This window comes from Erithacus rubecula, assembly GCF_903797595.1.
Source record: "Erithacus rubecula genome assembly, chromosome: 2".
NCBI lineage: Eukaryota > Metazoa > Chordata > Aves > Passeriformes > Muscicapidae > Erithacus > Erithacus rubecula.
The window spans coordinates 14,788,324-14,804,031 of NC_136685.1; the positions used below are offsets into that span (position 1 = coordinate 14,788,324).

At 40.2% G+C, this 15,708-nt stretch overlaps 2 protein-coding genes across 6 annotated transcripts in view; one reads left to right on the forward strand and one right to left on the reverse strand.

Moving 5' to 3' along the window:
• Positions 1–101: 101 nt before the first annotated feature.
• Positions 102–8,846, forward strand: ITGB1BP1 (integrin subunit beta 1 binding protein 1). Of its 3 annotated transcripts, none has more exons than XM_079328093.1 (7): positions 102–231; positions 1,499–1,599; positions 2,506–2,584; positions 3,288–3,424; positions 4,627–4,719; positions 7,556–7,705; positions 8,486–8,846. In XM_079328093.1, exons 2-7 carry the CDS (start codon positions 1,528–1,530, stop codon positions 8,555–8,557), a joined length of 603 nt encoding a protein of 200 aa, XP_079184219.1. In that variant the 5' UTR covers positions 102–231; positions 1,499–1,527; the 3' UTR covers positions 8,558–8,846. The 3 variants fall into 3 exon arrangements, with proteins under 3 accessions (XP_079184219.1, XP_079184220.1, XP_079184221.1); XM_079328094.1 differs by having other exon boundaries at positions 106–231; positions 1,502–1,599; XM_079328095.1 differs by lacking the exons at positions 102–231; positions 1,499–1,599; positions 2,506–2,584 and having other exon boundaries at positions 3,289–3,424; positions 4,655–4,719.
• A 280-nt stretch (positions 8,847–9,126) lies between these two features.
• ASAP2 (ArfGAP with SH3 domain, ankyrin repeat and PH domain 2) overlaps positions 9,127–15,708 on the reverse strand; it is an 82,329-nt gene continuing 75,747 nt past the window's right edge. For all 3 annotated transcript variants that reach the window (XM_079328017.1, XM_079328015.1, XM_079328016.1), the window contains 2 exons: positions 12,136–12,258; positions 9,127–11,741 (listed from right to left, as the gene is read on the reverse strand). In XM_079328017.1, coding sequence (XP_079184143.1) covers positions 11,667–11,741; positions 12,136–12,258 — 198 coding nt within the window. In that variant the 3' untranslated portion in view covers positions 9,127–11,666. The remainder of the gene's footprint in view (positions 11,742–12,135; positions 12,259–15,708) is intronic.

Consider the following 15,708-nt stretch of genomic DNA (forward strand, 5'->3'; position numbering starts at 1 on the left):
GGGGACGGTATCGGCATCGGCCGCGGGAACGGGAACGGGAGCGGCTGCGGGGACGGCATCGGTATCGGCCGCGGGAACGGGAGCGGCTGTGGGGACGGTATCGGCATCGGCCGCGGGAACGGGAACGGGAGCGGCTGCGGGGACGGCATCGGTATCGGCCGCGGGAACGGGAGCGGGAACAGCAGCGGGAGCGGGAACACCCGAGGGAGCGAGCAGGGCCCGGCGCGCCCGGTGAGCAGCGGCCAGATCGCTCAGCCACTTGTCGGGTTATCGGCCGGGCACGGAGGGAGGAACGGGGAGAGAAGCGAAGGCGGGATGTGGCGCTGCCCGGCCCGGCTTCCCGGGCCCTGCACCCGCAGGGCAGAGTGCTCCGCGGAAAGCCGGAGCTGTGCGGGCTCGTCTGGGCGCGCTGTGGGGCGGCGGGTGCGGAGCCTGCTCGCGGGCCGCTGCAGGGCCGGCAGAACCGCCCGGCGCGGCGCTGTGCGGAATTCCAGCCGGCACATCCGTGCTGGGAGCGGGGCTCGGGACAGGGATGGACACCGCCCTGCTTGCCCAGAGTGGCTTTTAGTCCGCCAGGGACCCGGTGTTTGCTCAGTTGGTGGAACAGCGGCGGCCTAGGGACTGTGATCCATCACTGCATCGCACATCTAAGCTCCGCCTTGTGCTTCTTCGAATATTTTCTGCTGTGAGAGCTGTCTTATGTCGGTTGTCATCCTCCGTTGGCCTCTGCTCAAAGTTTCTGAAGTTTTGTAATGAAAATAATTAGTTTCTGAAGCTGAGAAATAGGGTTTCAGAGAAATGGAGAGCCAGCATCCTGTTGCTTGACACTGGCCAGCCAGATGTTAAGTGAAGCAGGGTGGTGGTGGGGTAGTGGAAATGCTTCTGGAATGCTCTCAGAACTCCCAGGAACTCAGTTCTAATGCAGTAAATGCACCACGGTTTTGCTTTAATTTTAAGGAATATGTTAAGTGATAATGACTGCTCCTATGAGTATTCCAATCAGTAGTTCCTCAAAAGTAGGCTGGGGGTTTTTGTGGGTTTTTTGTGGGGGGGGGTGTTTAGTCGGTGGGGGGATAGATTTCAATTTTACTTTTGTTTTACTGGAAACACAGTCATTGGAGCAGGGATTGTGTGCTCTTTATAGGGCACTGTAGTCACAAATAAAAGTCACCCAATACATTTAGGTGGGAATATAATTTTTAAATTTTGCCTTGTTTCTAAATCTATATATGCGTTAGGAACTGACCTTTGCAACAGTCTGTTAACTGGGTCGTGGCCTTTTCTGACGATTCAGAAGGATAAGGAAGTTTTAGCAGAGAGCTTGAGGAACTTTCCCCAGTTACACATGAAGAGCAGCAGAGTAAAATTCCTACTGCCATTCACAGAGTCCTGTGCCAATTTCCACTTTTGGTCCACTTTGGACACAGTCACTGGCATTTGCCTGGACCTCCTTCCCTTGATGATATGACAGGCTTTAATTTTTATTTTTTCTACTTAGAAGATCTTCCTTGATCCAATTATGAAAAAATGTTTAGAAAAGGAAAAAAGCGACACAGCAGCAGCAGCTCACAAAGCAGTGAAATCAGCACCAAAAGCAAGGTAAGCTGAATGTGGTGCTTATTCCCTTTGTGAAACACTTTGCTTTGTTACAAGTTAACAGTTCGGTGGTTCACTTGTGCTGATGGTAGGATGTGATTTCCATAAAATGCTACTTCTCACACGGACAATTTCCTACTTTCATTCCTCAGATTGTGTTAGGAGAGTTAAAAATATTTTATCAGTCATAAAGCCCATGTATTCTGAGATGGATACTCAGTCACTTTCACAGTGAATTGCATAAACACAGGATTTGCTGGCAGCACATAGTAAAGTTTGAAGGAAAAGTTAGTACATTTGTTCTTAAATTTTGTCTTTAAAGACAGTTCCTGGTGCTAGGTACCAAGAATGAATTTATTCTTCAGTACTTTTTGGTTTCTCAGTATCTCTAGAAGTATTCTTGATTTTGAATATTGTGTTTGTTTTGTCTGATCGGATCCGTTAAATATTCTGGATTTTCCAAGGTGCTGTTTCTTTTCTCCTGCACTGCTATTTTATTTCAAGTATTGGTGACAAGCATGTAGTTGTCATTTTCTTCATGTAAAAATGCAGTACCAGAAAAGTTTGGACATAACCCTAAGGTTTATTTTTTCGATTTCTCTGGACATAACCTTAAGATTAATTTTCTTTTCTTCTGTCATTTCCTCCTTCTTTCAAAATATCTGTAGATTTCTTAAGGGTTCCTGATGAACTTTTATCAGTCCAATCTGCATTGAGGCAGAAAGATAACATCAGGAAATAAACAGGTGGTCCTGTTTTGTCCTCCCCATTTTCCTGTGCTGCTGAGGTAACTAGAACATATACTGTAGAGTTTTGGGTTTTTTTTTTAAAGAGTTGAGGCAGGACATCTAGAAGTGAATTGTTAACACATTCTCATAACTTTCTGATGATGATTTTTTTTTTTCTTAGTCTGTAGATTCCAGTCTTGGGGGACTTTCCAGGTCTAGTACTGTGGCCAGCCTAGATACAGACTCTACAAAAAGTTCAGGTATGCAATCAGAGCTTGAACAGGTATGGATGGACCATGATTAACTTTGTGTCTTTGTATAAAACAGCATAAAGTGGAAATGCTTAAGATAGGTATTTTCAGTAATACTGAGTGAATCTGTTAGGTAGCCTAATACAGGCACAGTCCTAGGTCTCTAAGTATTATTAATGATTCATCTAGGATTAAGTCACTATTTTCAAAGTGAAGTGTCTGAGAAAGAAAAACGTGGTTGTGTTATCAGTCTGTTACCACCACGAATCTTGTACAGCTTTTTGGATGGCTGTTTTCTGCTTTTCTAAGTTTACATTTGCACCAAGATAATGGAATAAGATTTTATTTTACTTGTTTTTAGCCACCAGATTACAGTATACCACTGTTTGACCAAACAGTTAATTTGAAAAAAAATAGACATGAAAAGTAGAACCAGCTTTTCTATGTTTTGTGATTCAAGGCTGTTAACTCCAAGTTTGAGTTGGTATGGACAGTGCTGTATCATGGATGCATACGAAGCTATTGCCTTTACCAAGGTCTGTTCTAAATCAACCCAGTACAGTTCATTAAAGAGGAATTAATATACTGTGATAAGTGTTTGAGGAAAGTCTTCAGAATTAGGGAATTTAGTACATTAGCCCTATTAACAGCAATTAGAATACTGTTACAGTTTTGGAAGTCTTCAGAATGGCTTTGTTTTACTTTGTTGCAGGACAAAGCAATAGTAATTCTGATACATGTGCAGAATTCAGAGTTAAATATGTTGGTGCCATTGAAAAATTGAAATACAATGAGAGCAAAAGTCTTGAAGGGCCACTGGACTTGATAAATTACATAGATGTTGCACAGGTAAGTGAGTTACAAAAGGCAATACCAACAAAGTCAAAACATCTTAAATTTAGGTTGTGGGTAGTTTTGTTTTTTTTTTTTTAAATTTATCCTGTGCATTGACATCTGTTAAATTTAGACTTATTTGGAAGAAAGTGGCATACTTAACTATTAACCTTTGAATCTCAAAAGCCATCACAGTTCTAAAATTTTCTGGGGAAGATGTACCCAGAGAACCATTCTGCAGAAGCAGGCTCAGAGCCAAGGACCTTTTCATGAGTCCCTATTGAACAAGTCCCACCTGAGAGCTGTTACATTGCCTCCAGCACAATTAGGATTAGTATCAACAAAGGGATATCTCCCCAGATTCTTCAGTAGTGTAGAAGTTTTCCCATAGAGGAAGATGTCAAGTTTCTGCTTGCGATCACTCATGAACCTGTCACCAAAGAACCTGAATAATATTTGGGTCATCCTTGCCAAACTCTGGTTGCTTGCACTTACTTTTCTACTAAAAGCCATAACTGGTTGTTCTCACTAGGTGACTGATAATGTATTTTTAAAAGCACAGAATGTCTGTTTATCCTGTAGCAACTTGACATTTCTGAATATGTGCTAAAACTATTTTGCAGGCAAACAGCAAAAGTTCTGCCAGTGGAACACAGATCACCTTGGGTCAGTGCAGCATGATAGGCCATGCATGATTTTTCAGCCATCCTGATTTCACCACAGGGCCAAACTCTCCCCTGAGGTGATAAATTAATTCCTAGAACCGTGTAATATTTAGAGTAGAATAGATCAAAATGGAATAAAGTGTTTCTGCTGGAAGGGACCCATGGTAACCACCAGTCCAAACTGCCCAACCACTTCAGGGCTGACAAACAATTAAGTATTTTGTAAAGGGCATTGTCTAAATGCTTCTTAAACACTTGACAGGCTTGGGCCATCAACCACCTTTCTAGGAAGCCTGTTCCAGTGTCTGGTCAACTCTCAGTAAAGAAATGCCTCCTAATGTCCTGTCTCCTCTGAATGTATTTCACATAACATTCACAGACTGGGCAGGTGCATGAGTGCTGGGCAAACCCCACACATCAGGGTCTGAGCAGGGTTTGTGGTGGTGCTGACCCAGTGGACCCAAGTAAACAGAGATATGTTTTCTGTTATGTATCTTCATTGTTCATGTCCTTCTGTCTGCACTAAAGGCTTTTGTTTGTTTCCCTCCAAAGCAAGATGGAAAGTTACCTTTTGTTCCAGGTGAAGAGGAGTTTATTATGGGAGTTTCCAAATATGGCATTAAAGTTTCCACATCTGATCAGTATGTAAGTGCTTCACCCAACTTGTATTTCTGATTAGAGTTGAAAAGTACTTTCATTTATTTCTCTGGTAGATGATCTGTGTGACCAAAATGTCCTTTCTGGATTTAAGCAAAAGTTAAACAAACAAGCTCTCCCAGCAGCACTTCTTCATGTCATATCTCTGCAGGCTGTGTTTTCCTGGTTGGATTTATGACAAAAAGCCATTCCTTTTGAGATAGAGCACCAGACAAAAGGCAGGCAAGCCTTTGGTAATGCTCTTTGGGCACATCTTCCTTCATCTGTGGCTGTCCTGCCATTATTTCATGGGGGAAAGTAGGTGACTGTGGTGGTCAAGACCATAGTTTCCTCAGCTTGAGTTAGTAAGGCAATTCCTCTTGGTATTTCTGTGAAGAGTGAAAAACAAAAGATGGAGTTTTTCCAAGAATACCTCAGTTGCCCACCTCTTTTAAGTTCCATCCTTGCACTCCTAATCCAAGAGAGTTCACCCCAGCATTAAAGCCTCATGATTCCACTTTATTGATCAACTCTACTTTTTGTTTGCATCACTTCCTACATGTAGTTTATTTTCCTTTAGTGCACTTCAAGTGGCTTCTTTGCTAAAAATAAAAATCCGGTCTCTTCCCCAGGGCCTTCAGTTGCCTTTGTGTAGCTTTGTGTTGCAGCCATGCGGTTTCCTTCTGGTTGCCCTCAGAGCCCCAGATACCATGAATACTTGGCCTTATGAAGCCTTGACCCATCAACAACCCACAGATGCTTCTTCATAAAAGCTTCAAGTATGAGCACAGAGAATAGCATTGCTTAATAGCTGAATACTCTGAAGAGAGCCAAAAAGTTTCCTTTGGTCCCTTCAGAAAATAAAACACTTGTTTCTAATGCCTGGGAGGAAGGGTAGTAGTTGTTACTCAGACTTTGAATTCTTTTCAATTCTGTTTTTGCTCTCCTAAATTCATAATTCTCCTTAAAAGCATAGGTTACACTATTATTTAAATTTCTTTGTGCTTTGATAAAGATCAAATAGCTAATTTAAGACCTAAATCCATCACTTTTCTGTCTTCAAGCTGAAAACACTCACAAGCAGATAAAGCTTTTGTGGTTAAGCTTGCTTGCACTGACAAATTATTACATTTCATTGTTCCCCAAATTCTGGCTTTTTGCATCTGTGTTACTGTCAGCATTTAATTTTTCCTTCAGTGTGCTAGTTCACAAAATTCTTTTCACAGAATTCCAAGATACTGAAAGGATGGGAGAAAATTAATTCACAAGGAAAGTGTAATCAAAAGAATTATATCATCCCTCTTTTAGTGATAATCCACATACACATCAGCACTATAGCAAGTTCCAAGCAAGCAACCCTTAGAGTCACTAGTAATTTGGTGAACAGTCTTGGCATCTTTCTTACAGAGATGGGAAGGTGCTTCCAGTAAGTTTCAGGCAGGCTGCAGCTGCCCTGAGCGTGGTGTGATAGTTGCTGATGGTGAGGGCAATGTGAGCAATGAGCCGAGTGAGTGTCAGGATGGAGATGTTTTTCAGCAAGGTGACCTTAGGGCTCTAGTGGAGGGCTCTCCCTCCAGGGTTTCAAGACAGGCAGCAAGCTCACTGCCCATTTTTACATCTTCTGTATCAAAGTGGTAATTTCTTTAGACCCTTCAGCTGACAGAGACAGGTGTTTGATGCCATGAACATAGAAACAGAGCTGTCTAGAATTCCTGAGACCCTGGAGATGGTATGACTGGAATAGACCCCATGAGTATGATCAGAGGGCAGGATGGCTTGGAGAAGAAAGGCTTTGTGTAGGGTAGGGCTGCAGAGACCTTGTACTGGGTGTCTTCTACCAATCCTTTTCTGGAATGGCCAAAATCAGAAGTGTTGGGACTATGGTGGAAATCCTGCAGCTCTGATGGAGAGTAGAATTCTCCCAGATGAGATCTGTAGAAGAGTCAGGACACATCCTGTGGCTTTGGTCACAAAGAGCTACATGGCCACAGCCCCCAAAAGCAACTGACCTTGTCTATAGCCTCTTCTGGGAACAGTTTCTTGTGTGTATCCTTCCCAAGACTGAGACAGGGGATTCTCTGGAAAAATAAGTTGTTCTAAGTTACCTCTGTGCCAGAAGGACAGAGTGTCCCAGCTGTCACAGAGGGTGAGTGAGGGTTGGTGGGAAGTGAATGGGCACTTTCAGGTTATGGCCAGGAATGTCATCATAGAATCATAGGAGGGGCTGAGTTGGAAAGCATCTGAAAGATCCTCTAGTTCCAACCCCCCTGCCATGGGCAGGGACACCTGCTAGACCAGGGTGCTCAAAGCCCCCTCCAACCTGACCTCAAACACTTCCAGGGATGAGGCATCCACAGCTTCCCTGAGAAATGTGTTCCAGTACCTCACCACTCCCACAGTAAAGAATTTCTTACCTTAAATTCAATAACCTACTATAAACCTACTCTTTTTTTAGTTTCAAGCCATTCATATCCCTTTTTTGTCACTACATTCCCCTGTAAGAAGTCCCTTTCCTGCTCTCTTGCAGGCTCCCTTCAGGTATTGGGAAGTACCCCAAAGTCTCCCCAGGAGCTTTCTCTTTTCCAACTCTTGCACCTTGTCTTCACAGTCCACATAGGAATGCACTTCTAAAATAGAAGCAAAAATTAAACCTAGACTTATGCTTAACCATCACTTTTTTAAAATCTTGACTAAAATCAGTAAAAAAAAAAATAATCACCAAGGAAAACTTTCCTTCTGTAAATAAATCTGAAGTATTCTTTTTGTAAGTGAGAATAAAAATGTGGACAACTGAAATATCTGTTGCACTGTTCCAGAGTAACTTTTATTTGCCATGTGCTTTCAGGATGTGTTACATAGGCATGCTCTCTATTTGATTGTACGGATGGTGTGCTATGATGATGGTCTGGGAGCAGGAAAAAGTTTACTGGCTTTGAAGACAACAGATGCAGCCTCTGAAGAATGCAGCCTCTGGGTATATCAGTGCAATAATTTGGTAAGAGTTTATGCTTTCAGTATTTAAATTAGGTATTGGAATTCTGATTGTAAAAGGAGATTCTAAAACCCAAGGCCCTTGTGAAGGCTTTTTGGCACAAGGAGCATTGCCCAATTAAAAAAAAAAAAAAAACAACAAAGAAACCATATATATATATGTGTGTGTGTATATATATATATATATATATATATATGTATGTATATGTATATATATATAGATAGATAAAAATATGTGCTGGCAGACATAGGGAAAACAGCCTTGCTGCCTACACTGGATCAGCTTTGAGGAAAACACCTACATTCCCTAAAATTGCCAGTGACTACAGACTACAGTCACCTGAGAAAGCTTTCTCCAGTGTAAAGTGTGCTATGGCAGCTCCTATCTCCACTTGTATTTCCAAAGACAAAAACCTCTTAAGATATGGAGCAGGAAGAGATGGAGTAATAATTCTGGTAATAGAGCATGCAGCCATATTTGTAAGCAAGGGAGGTGATCCCTTATGAGTAGAATTGTTGGGATGCTCTGATGACACATAATCTTGGCTGGCAGCACTGGGAGAACACAAGAAATGACTTTCTGAATGCTGGTGCTGTGCTGACAGCCAGCAACTCTGACTTGGTTCAAAAGAGCTTGTGTAAGACAGCTTCTCCTTATTGCAGGCCAGAGAGATGAAATCTGGTCTCACAAAGCAAAATGAAGGACAGACATTCTGCTTTAATGAGTTTTGAGAAGTTTAGACGTTCTTCAGAAAGTGCTGACATGTGTGTTTGGGTTTTTTAGGAACAAGCACAAGCCATTTGCAAAATGTTGTCTACAGCCTTTGATTCAGTTTTAATGTCGGAGAAGTCCTGATTTCCTTTGGCAGCAGTGTTTGTGTGGGAGGCACTGGGGCTCCTCGTGACACCACCCACAGCTTGGAGCCACACACAGTCCTAGGAGACACTTACTGTGCAAACAAGAGCCACACAGCCTTGTACATGGTACTCTGGCATTCCCAAAACATGACTTGAAGATTCTATCTTCAGTGTCCAGGACATTACAGAATTTTGTATTTAACACAATTTCTCTTTTTCCTAAATCATGTTTTGTATGTTAATGTCAATATTGCAGAAATGTAAAATAAAACTGACACTTACTTCTACCTCATTGTCTGAGAAACAATTTGTTAATACAGACTTTGATTCTGTTTAACCCAGATATTAGAATAAAACAAAAGCAAAGGGGTAAGAGGGAGTTATTTGGTGCTGTACCCCTTTAATTTAATCTCAAGTGTGCATCTACAGTTTCTCTGTTCAGCTAAAGTTCACAAGAAATATATTTTTTCCTCAAGTGATACTTGTTTGTATTTGTCACTTTTATACATTACAAAGAACAGTATTGCATGAGCAATGCAAGGGAACAGAAGAGAAGCAGAAAAAGTGATTTTAAAAGTAGTTTTATTTTTCCAGACATTTGACTGGTTAACAAGAGTAAAATTTATTAATCATGCTCTAATTATAAATCACTGCATCCAGGACATTGAAAATAAGAGTTGATTTTAGGTTATACAATATATACAGTTGCTCTGCAACTAAACAAAATAAAAACAACTGAATTGAATATTATACATCTCATAGCATTCTAAGCTGCATTTTAAGTGTCACTTGCTCCTTTTTAAACAGTTAACACAGCAACCTAATAGTCTGTCTATTAACAGATTTTTTGAATCAGATTTGAAAAGTTGTATGAAATATGCCAAAATTTTGGACTTAAAATTCTTAATTTTATATTATAAATAGATATCTACAGGCTCTAGATTTTCATTTTTCTCTGCCAGAGGAGAAAACCTTTTGAGAAACACAAAAAATCAAGGAATAAATTTTGCTTAGCTGCTCTTTATTGGTCCTAGTGATTTTAGCTGTCTGCACTGTTAGTGCTATTAAGTTGTAGTCTACAAGTTTCCTGGTTTTTAAGTTTTACTCTATTCCTCTTCTAGCAGAACTCAAGGGAAATTTGTATCATTTTTTTAACCTACGAATTGTTACATACACTATAAGATTCTGTGTTAAAAATACTGTACATTAGGAGATCTGTGCAAAATAATATGCCCATTTACTCTCTAGACTCTATCAGGGATAGAAACATACAAAATAGTGTTGAAAACTGAACATATCAGTAAGTGAATAAAACTGTAGTGCTAAACTATTACTCTATCATTTTACTGGGAAATTTGAAAATACAGACTAATTTGCTTCAACTTGCAATAAAAATATCTTGAAACATTCCAGTTTGTTCCCCATTTATACTGCAGCAACAGCACCTAGGAGGTGAAAGTTACACATCTGCGTGGCTGAACCCACACGCCCGAGAGGCATCAACCAACGGTACCATTCAGGAAGGGTGATACAGGGTGAGATCAGTGTTGCTCTTCCAGCACTTTTGCAACGTGGTTTTTTCTCCAAATAAGCACAGATGGTGGTGGTGGCCTGTTTCCATTCCTTCCAATATGAAATGGCCAATTTAAGCACCATTTGCCAGAAATTCAAAGCTCTCTTGATAAATCTAGAGATACAATGTTCACATAACGTGATCAAAGCCAATGTGACCTAGACATTGATTTTCTGTATCCTATGCCTCAGTTGTTTCCTGTAGCATAAGAAAAACCTGGTATATTTTCACAATATACAAACATCAAAATGATGTCAGATCTGTATTGGTGTTTTATATTCCATCAACCAACTGGGAACTATCCATGGCCTAGCTTTTGTCCACAAATCAGTAAAACAAGTTTAACAACAGTGTAGCTACCATATATGTGGGTATTCTATATAAATACAGAGTGAGTTGGCAAACTATCATTGTTTGCAAGGTAGTGGCACACAAATTCCATTAATCAGAACATAACGTAGTGAACCTGTGAGGTGTCAGGTATCTTACTGACCAAGGATAATTACCTAAGTGTTCCACCAAATATGTTCTCTCTGTGAACACATTGCTGGATGATTTAAAGAAAATTCAAGAATTTAAAAACAAAGTCTAAATGCTAATAATGAGACAAGTGTAAGAAATCTTCTGCAATCCATCATCATAGTTAAGTACATTTCAGGAAGTGCAGTTTTCAAATCTTTGAGTTAACTTAGTAACTCATTAATATTGCCATAGTTTAGTTAACCAGCAGTAGTCACATTAAATGACCAAAATGGATGTAACATACATAAAGAACATTCAAAAAACAGATTCTACACACATGCAGCATAGAAAAACAAAACAGTCTCAAGCTCACAAAATTAGAACTAGAAGGTTCAACGACTAACACATTTCAGATAACTTTAAGCAAATATCTACATCCATTCTGAAAGAAAGAAGTTTCTCCTGTGGTAAACTGAAATACTTTTTCACTTTCACCGGGCCAAAGACACATAATTAAAATAATTTCTTCTGCAACTGTTGACATCCTTGATGCCAGTATGGCAAGCTACTGAATGAGTTCCATTTCAGAACTATGCAGGAGCTTGCATGCTTTGGTTCCAACACTTCAAATAGTGTCAAGAACTGGATAAATTCACTGCCTTGGTAGATGCACACACAATTTCTTTGACTGGGGAAGCAACACTGAACTGTTGTACTGTCATGTTACAAAAGGGAGAATAAAATTACAGTGAATTGATCAATAAGAACATTCATAATGTTGTCATATTCAGACACATGGATTTTGATTGTTAAAGCTTTTCAGTTCACCTTAAAAAATACAGGAAGAGGTTTTTTTTTTAAAGTGTAAACTGCTTATGAGAAGTTTTCACGTATAAAAAAGTTTAAAAGTCCCAAAATCAGAAGGATGGCAATAAAAAACTAAGCTACAGTACCTAGGACTTGGGCAGTGCTCTGGCAAGGTGGCTGCAGATAGGTAGGTGAAATGAAATAGAACAAAACTTATTTCTGTGACTGCTGGAAATGAGAAATGTCTCCACTTATCAGTAGCAATCTAGTCAACAATAAAGTGCACAAATGATACAGGAAAAGCTCCTTTCCGACTGGGATCTCCATCAATATGACCAATCTGAAAAAATCCAGATATTTTTCAAGTTAAATCTTGAAATGACATTTCAGTATCACCAAAATAAACAACAGTGACCTTCCTGCCTGTAGAACAAGCCTCCCACCAATTTTTTTCTGTGGTAGTGCTACTTTTCTTCTCCCAATAGGAAAATTCAGTCCTACAGAGTGCATGTTTTTCAGTAGGTTTTCAGTAGATTTTTTTTTTTTTTTCTGACTGAGAAAATATAAAAGTTTGTATGAAGTTTGACTTTTGGAATTTCATCTCAGCTTTCCATGAAATGAAACTTTTCTTGTTGTTTAGAAACATAGCAGGGGATCTTCTGAAGTGAATGTCAACCTCTAAGATTTAATTTCTTTCTTTCAAAGTGTGTTGACAGAAAATGCAAAATACTCACCCACCACTCCTGATCTTCTTCACCATCAACTACAATAATATCTCCCTCTGAAAAAGTCAGCTCATCTGGGTTATCTGCTACACAGTTGTAAATTGCTTTTACTCTTTTGGGTTTCGTTTTTGACTGAAATGAAAAAAAACACAAAACCCTCAATGTAAATAATACAGCACCAAAGAGACAGAGTAGACTTGAAGTTATCTAAAGAAACTTTCAGAACTGCTTCCAATGGCTATTTTTCATAGGTTAGAGTACAGCTAAATTTTTTATGCTTGGTGCTTATGCTTCAGGCTGAATTTGGCACCTACCAAAGGTTTTTGGAACCACTATGATAATAACATAAGCCATGTTTCCCTTAGAAATTCTTCGTTTTGCTTACCCAAACCTGTCTTGAGTGCAGTGAGCATGATTTTATACAGAAGAGGTGGTAGAGTTCTGTGCAAATGTAACAGCAGCAGCATTATCAGAGGGAAGCCTAAGCCAGCTGCCAGTATACTCCTTCTTAATTTGTTAAACTCTTTTCAGCAGTGTATGAACTCACCAAAACATTCTCTGCCTCCCAGGAGTCTTTTGGCAGTTCTTTCAAAGGTAAAGTTTAGTAAGAAGTTGCAATATTCCAGTATGGCAGTGGGACTCAGTCCTAGCCATGTTCTGTACAAAATGGTATCAAAATTGTTTCACACTGGTTTTCCTCATCCCACACTTTTTCCAGTGCAAGCCTGTCTGCTGCTGCATTTCTTTTCAGCCTCCTAATTCTCTGTTGCAGACCAACAATAATGCTGCCTGCACAGTGTTTCCATGCAAAATAACAAAAGTGAAGAAACTTGAGAGCTGGAGGCAGAGTGTAAAGCTTTCCACCATGAGTCCACCCTTTTCCCAGCCATAGGGAGCAAAAATCTCTCCTTGCTACCCCAAGGTGTCAGAGCAGGTGTGAGATGGCTGTTAACACAGCAGCTCTTTGGGACAGGAGCTCCACATGGCATAAGGAAAAAATGGCCTCATCACCATACTGGAATTCCCCCAGTGCCTAGTCCCAGTCTCTAGTTAGGTCAGCCATGGAGCAGGAAGTTTGAAAAGGGACAAGAGACTCAGTTTACAACTCTCCTTTTCTTCATCAGCAAAATTCTCTGCTGAGGATAGTACTTCCCAACAGTCCATTACTGTGCCATTTTGTTAGAGCTGAGCACCATGCAGAGGGAAAAAAGGGAATGTAGACAGGGAAGGATGGAGGCAGCATGATTGTTATGTTCCTCTAGAAGCATCCATTTGCATTCTAGTATAAATTCTTTATAAATCTAATATAAATAAAGCTCTGGCCTGCCCAGGGCAGGCATACCCTGAGGCTCTCTCACCCCTGTGAGCTGCCAGTCTGGCACTGCAGCACACCAATTTTTCCAGACACTCCCTCTCAGACAAGTGACAGTCTGAACCACAACCACCCTTTAGGTCAAAAGAAAAAAGCATCATCAAAAGAAAAAACCATCAGTACAACAGTGATATAATTACTAACTTTTAAGTGCAGTAATTACAGGTATTTCTTGCTCTTTAGAAGGCAAAGAAATTAAAACAGATTTCACCCCCAGAAGAATAAAATCTTCTAGGGAAGTTTCCCATGTACCTAGAATTTGGTTTCAAAAATCCAAAGATCACATTGAGGAAAAAAAATGAAAACAAAAGGTGAATCAGGAATTTCCACCTGATAAACAGGCTGTTGGGTATATGCACTGTGTAGGAGATAAGCCACTGGCTAAGTGTGCATGTACAACTAGACCTGTGTTTACTCAAGAAGCATTTCTGCAATAATTTTCTAAACCTGGGCTGGCCTCTGGATTCCCTGGCAGGGTAAAGTCTTAGCAAAAAAAGCCAGGAGTATAAGGCTAAATGGAGCAATTTAGCCAAATAACTTTAGCTAGACTGATCTATCTAAAGCTCTTTAGCTGAGGGGCCCTTGACTAAATCTCAGCTAAGATGCTTTAGCTAGATTGATTTAGCTAAAGCACCTTAACTAGCACACACTCCTGAGCCAGGTTTTCCCTTACTTCTCTGTCCTATTATAGAATAAAATCACCCAGCTGATTTGCTCAGTCACAAAATTCACCTTACTGAAGACCTAGAGACACCTGGAGAGTCAGATATGTTCTTCACATCATGTGCAATTAATATTAAACATTGAAGACAATGACCCCAAAACAAGCCAGCACAGCCCATTTCTTCATAGCTAAATCAATTTGTCCTATTAAAAAAAAAAAAAAAACCAAGAAAAAACAACAAAACCCCCCCCCAAACCAGAGAACAACATAGAGAAACTACAATTTATACAGAAAGTCAGGTTAGGAGTTGTTTCAGGTGTGGTAAAAGGATGTAAATAGTGCTTACACTTGAATCCCAGCAGACACAATAGAAATTAAGAACAGAGTCCAACAGCTTCACAAAGCAAACATGAGAACATAAGCAATTTACACTACTTAGACCTTTTAATTTCTGGTGGCCTAATAATGGAGGTTATCTTAATGCAAGATGGACAGTAACTTGGTTGAACAAGAGTGGGGGAGGTAAGAAATCAGAAAATTTTATACTCCAAACTAATGTCTCTGAGGCTTGTGATCATTATCAGATGAGAAACAGCTAACAGGGACTCTGTGCACTCCAGACCAATGGCAAGGCTATGCACACAAACACACTGAGATCTGTCCTGGACAGTTGCTATTTCAGTGGACATGGTTAAGGAAAAAGGTTGAAGGGAGGGAGACAGGAGACTGAAGGAAGCAGGTCTTTCCACTACAAGACCATTGCAGAGCCCAGAACAGCATGCCTCCTACCTCTCTGTTTATTATTCACCCCTGAACCACACAACTACACAGAATATATGAAACAACCCAGACTTAGTCACAGAGAGCATCTCAGATATGTATGCTCTCTTCATATGTGATTTGCTTCCTGTAGAGATATACTGTCATGATCAAGGATATAGATCTTTTACATCTATCACACAAGAAAGCAACATAAAATTGAAGCAAGGACCAAAGACCAAGTTGACTACACATGATGTACAGCTCCACTGACATCTGGAAATACATCCCTTTACCTACACCAGTATAAGATTACAGGTACTGACTAACGTGTTACCATCCATGGTCCTAGATTAAAAGTAATGAGTAGAGAAAGGCCTCACAATCAGATCAAGAGTCCATCTAAATCCAGAATCTCTTTTCTAACAGTCACTGTAAGGCTGGGGGAGGATGGAGAATTAAAATATAGAATTAACCACCTTCTGTTGGGGATATGCTTACAAAGAGATTTCTTTCCTGTTACCAGCTGAATGCTGAGAACCAACAGCACAAAGAATCAGTTTCTTTTGTTTTGAGCTTGACTCCTGCTTGTCTTGTCTGAAGTTATTTCACCTACTTATGTGAACAACTTTCAGTACATCTGTGTCCATTGTAGAAGCACATGAGTTCCTTCATAACTTACTTCACCGAAGACTGAGAATGAAGCCATGTGTTATGTGACTCACCAAGCTCATCTACAAGTCACTAACTCATAAAGCTTATCTATCTCAAATAAGTCAAACCATAA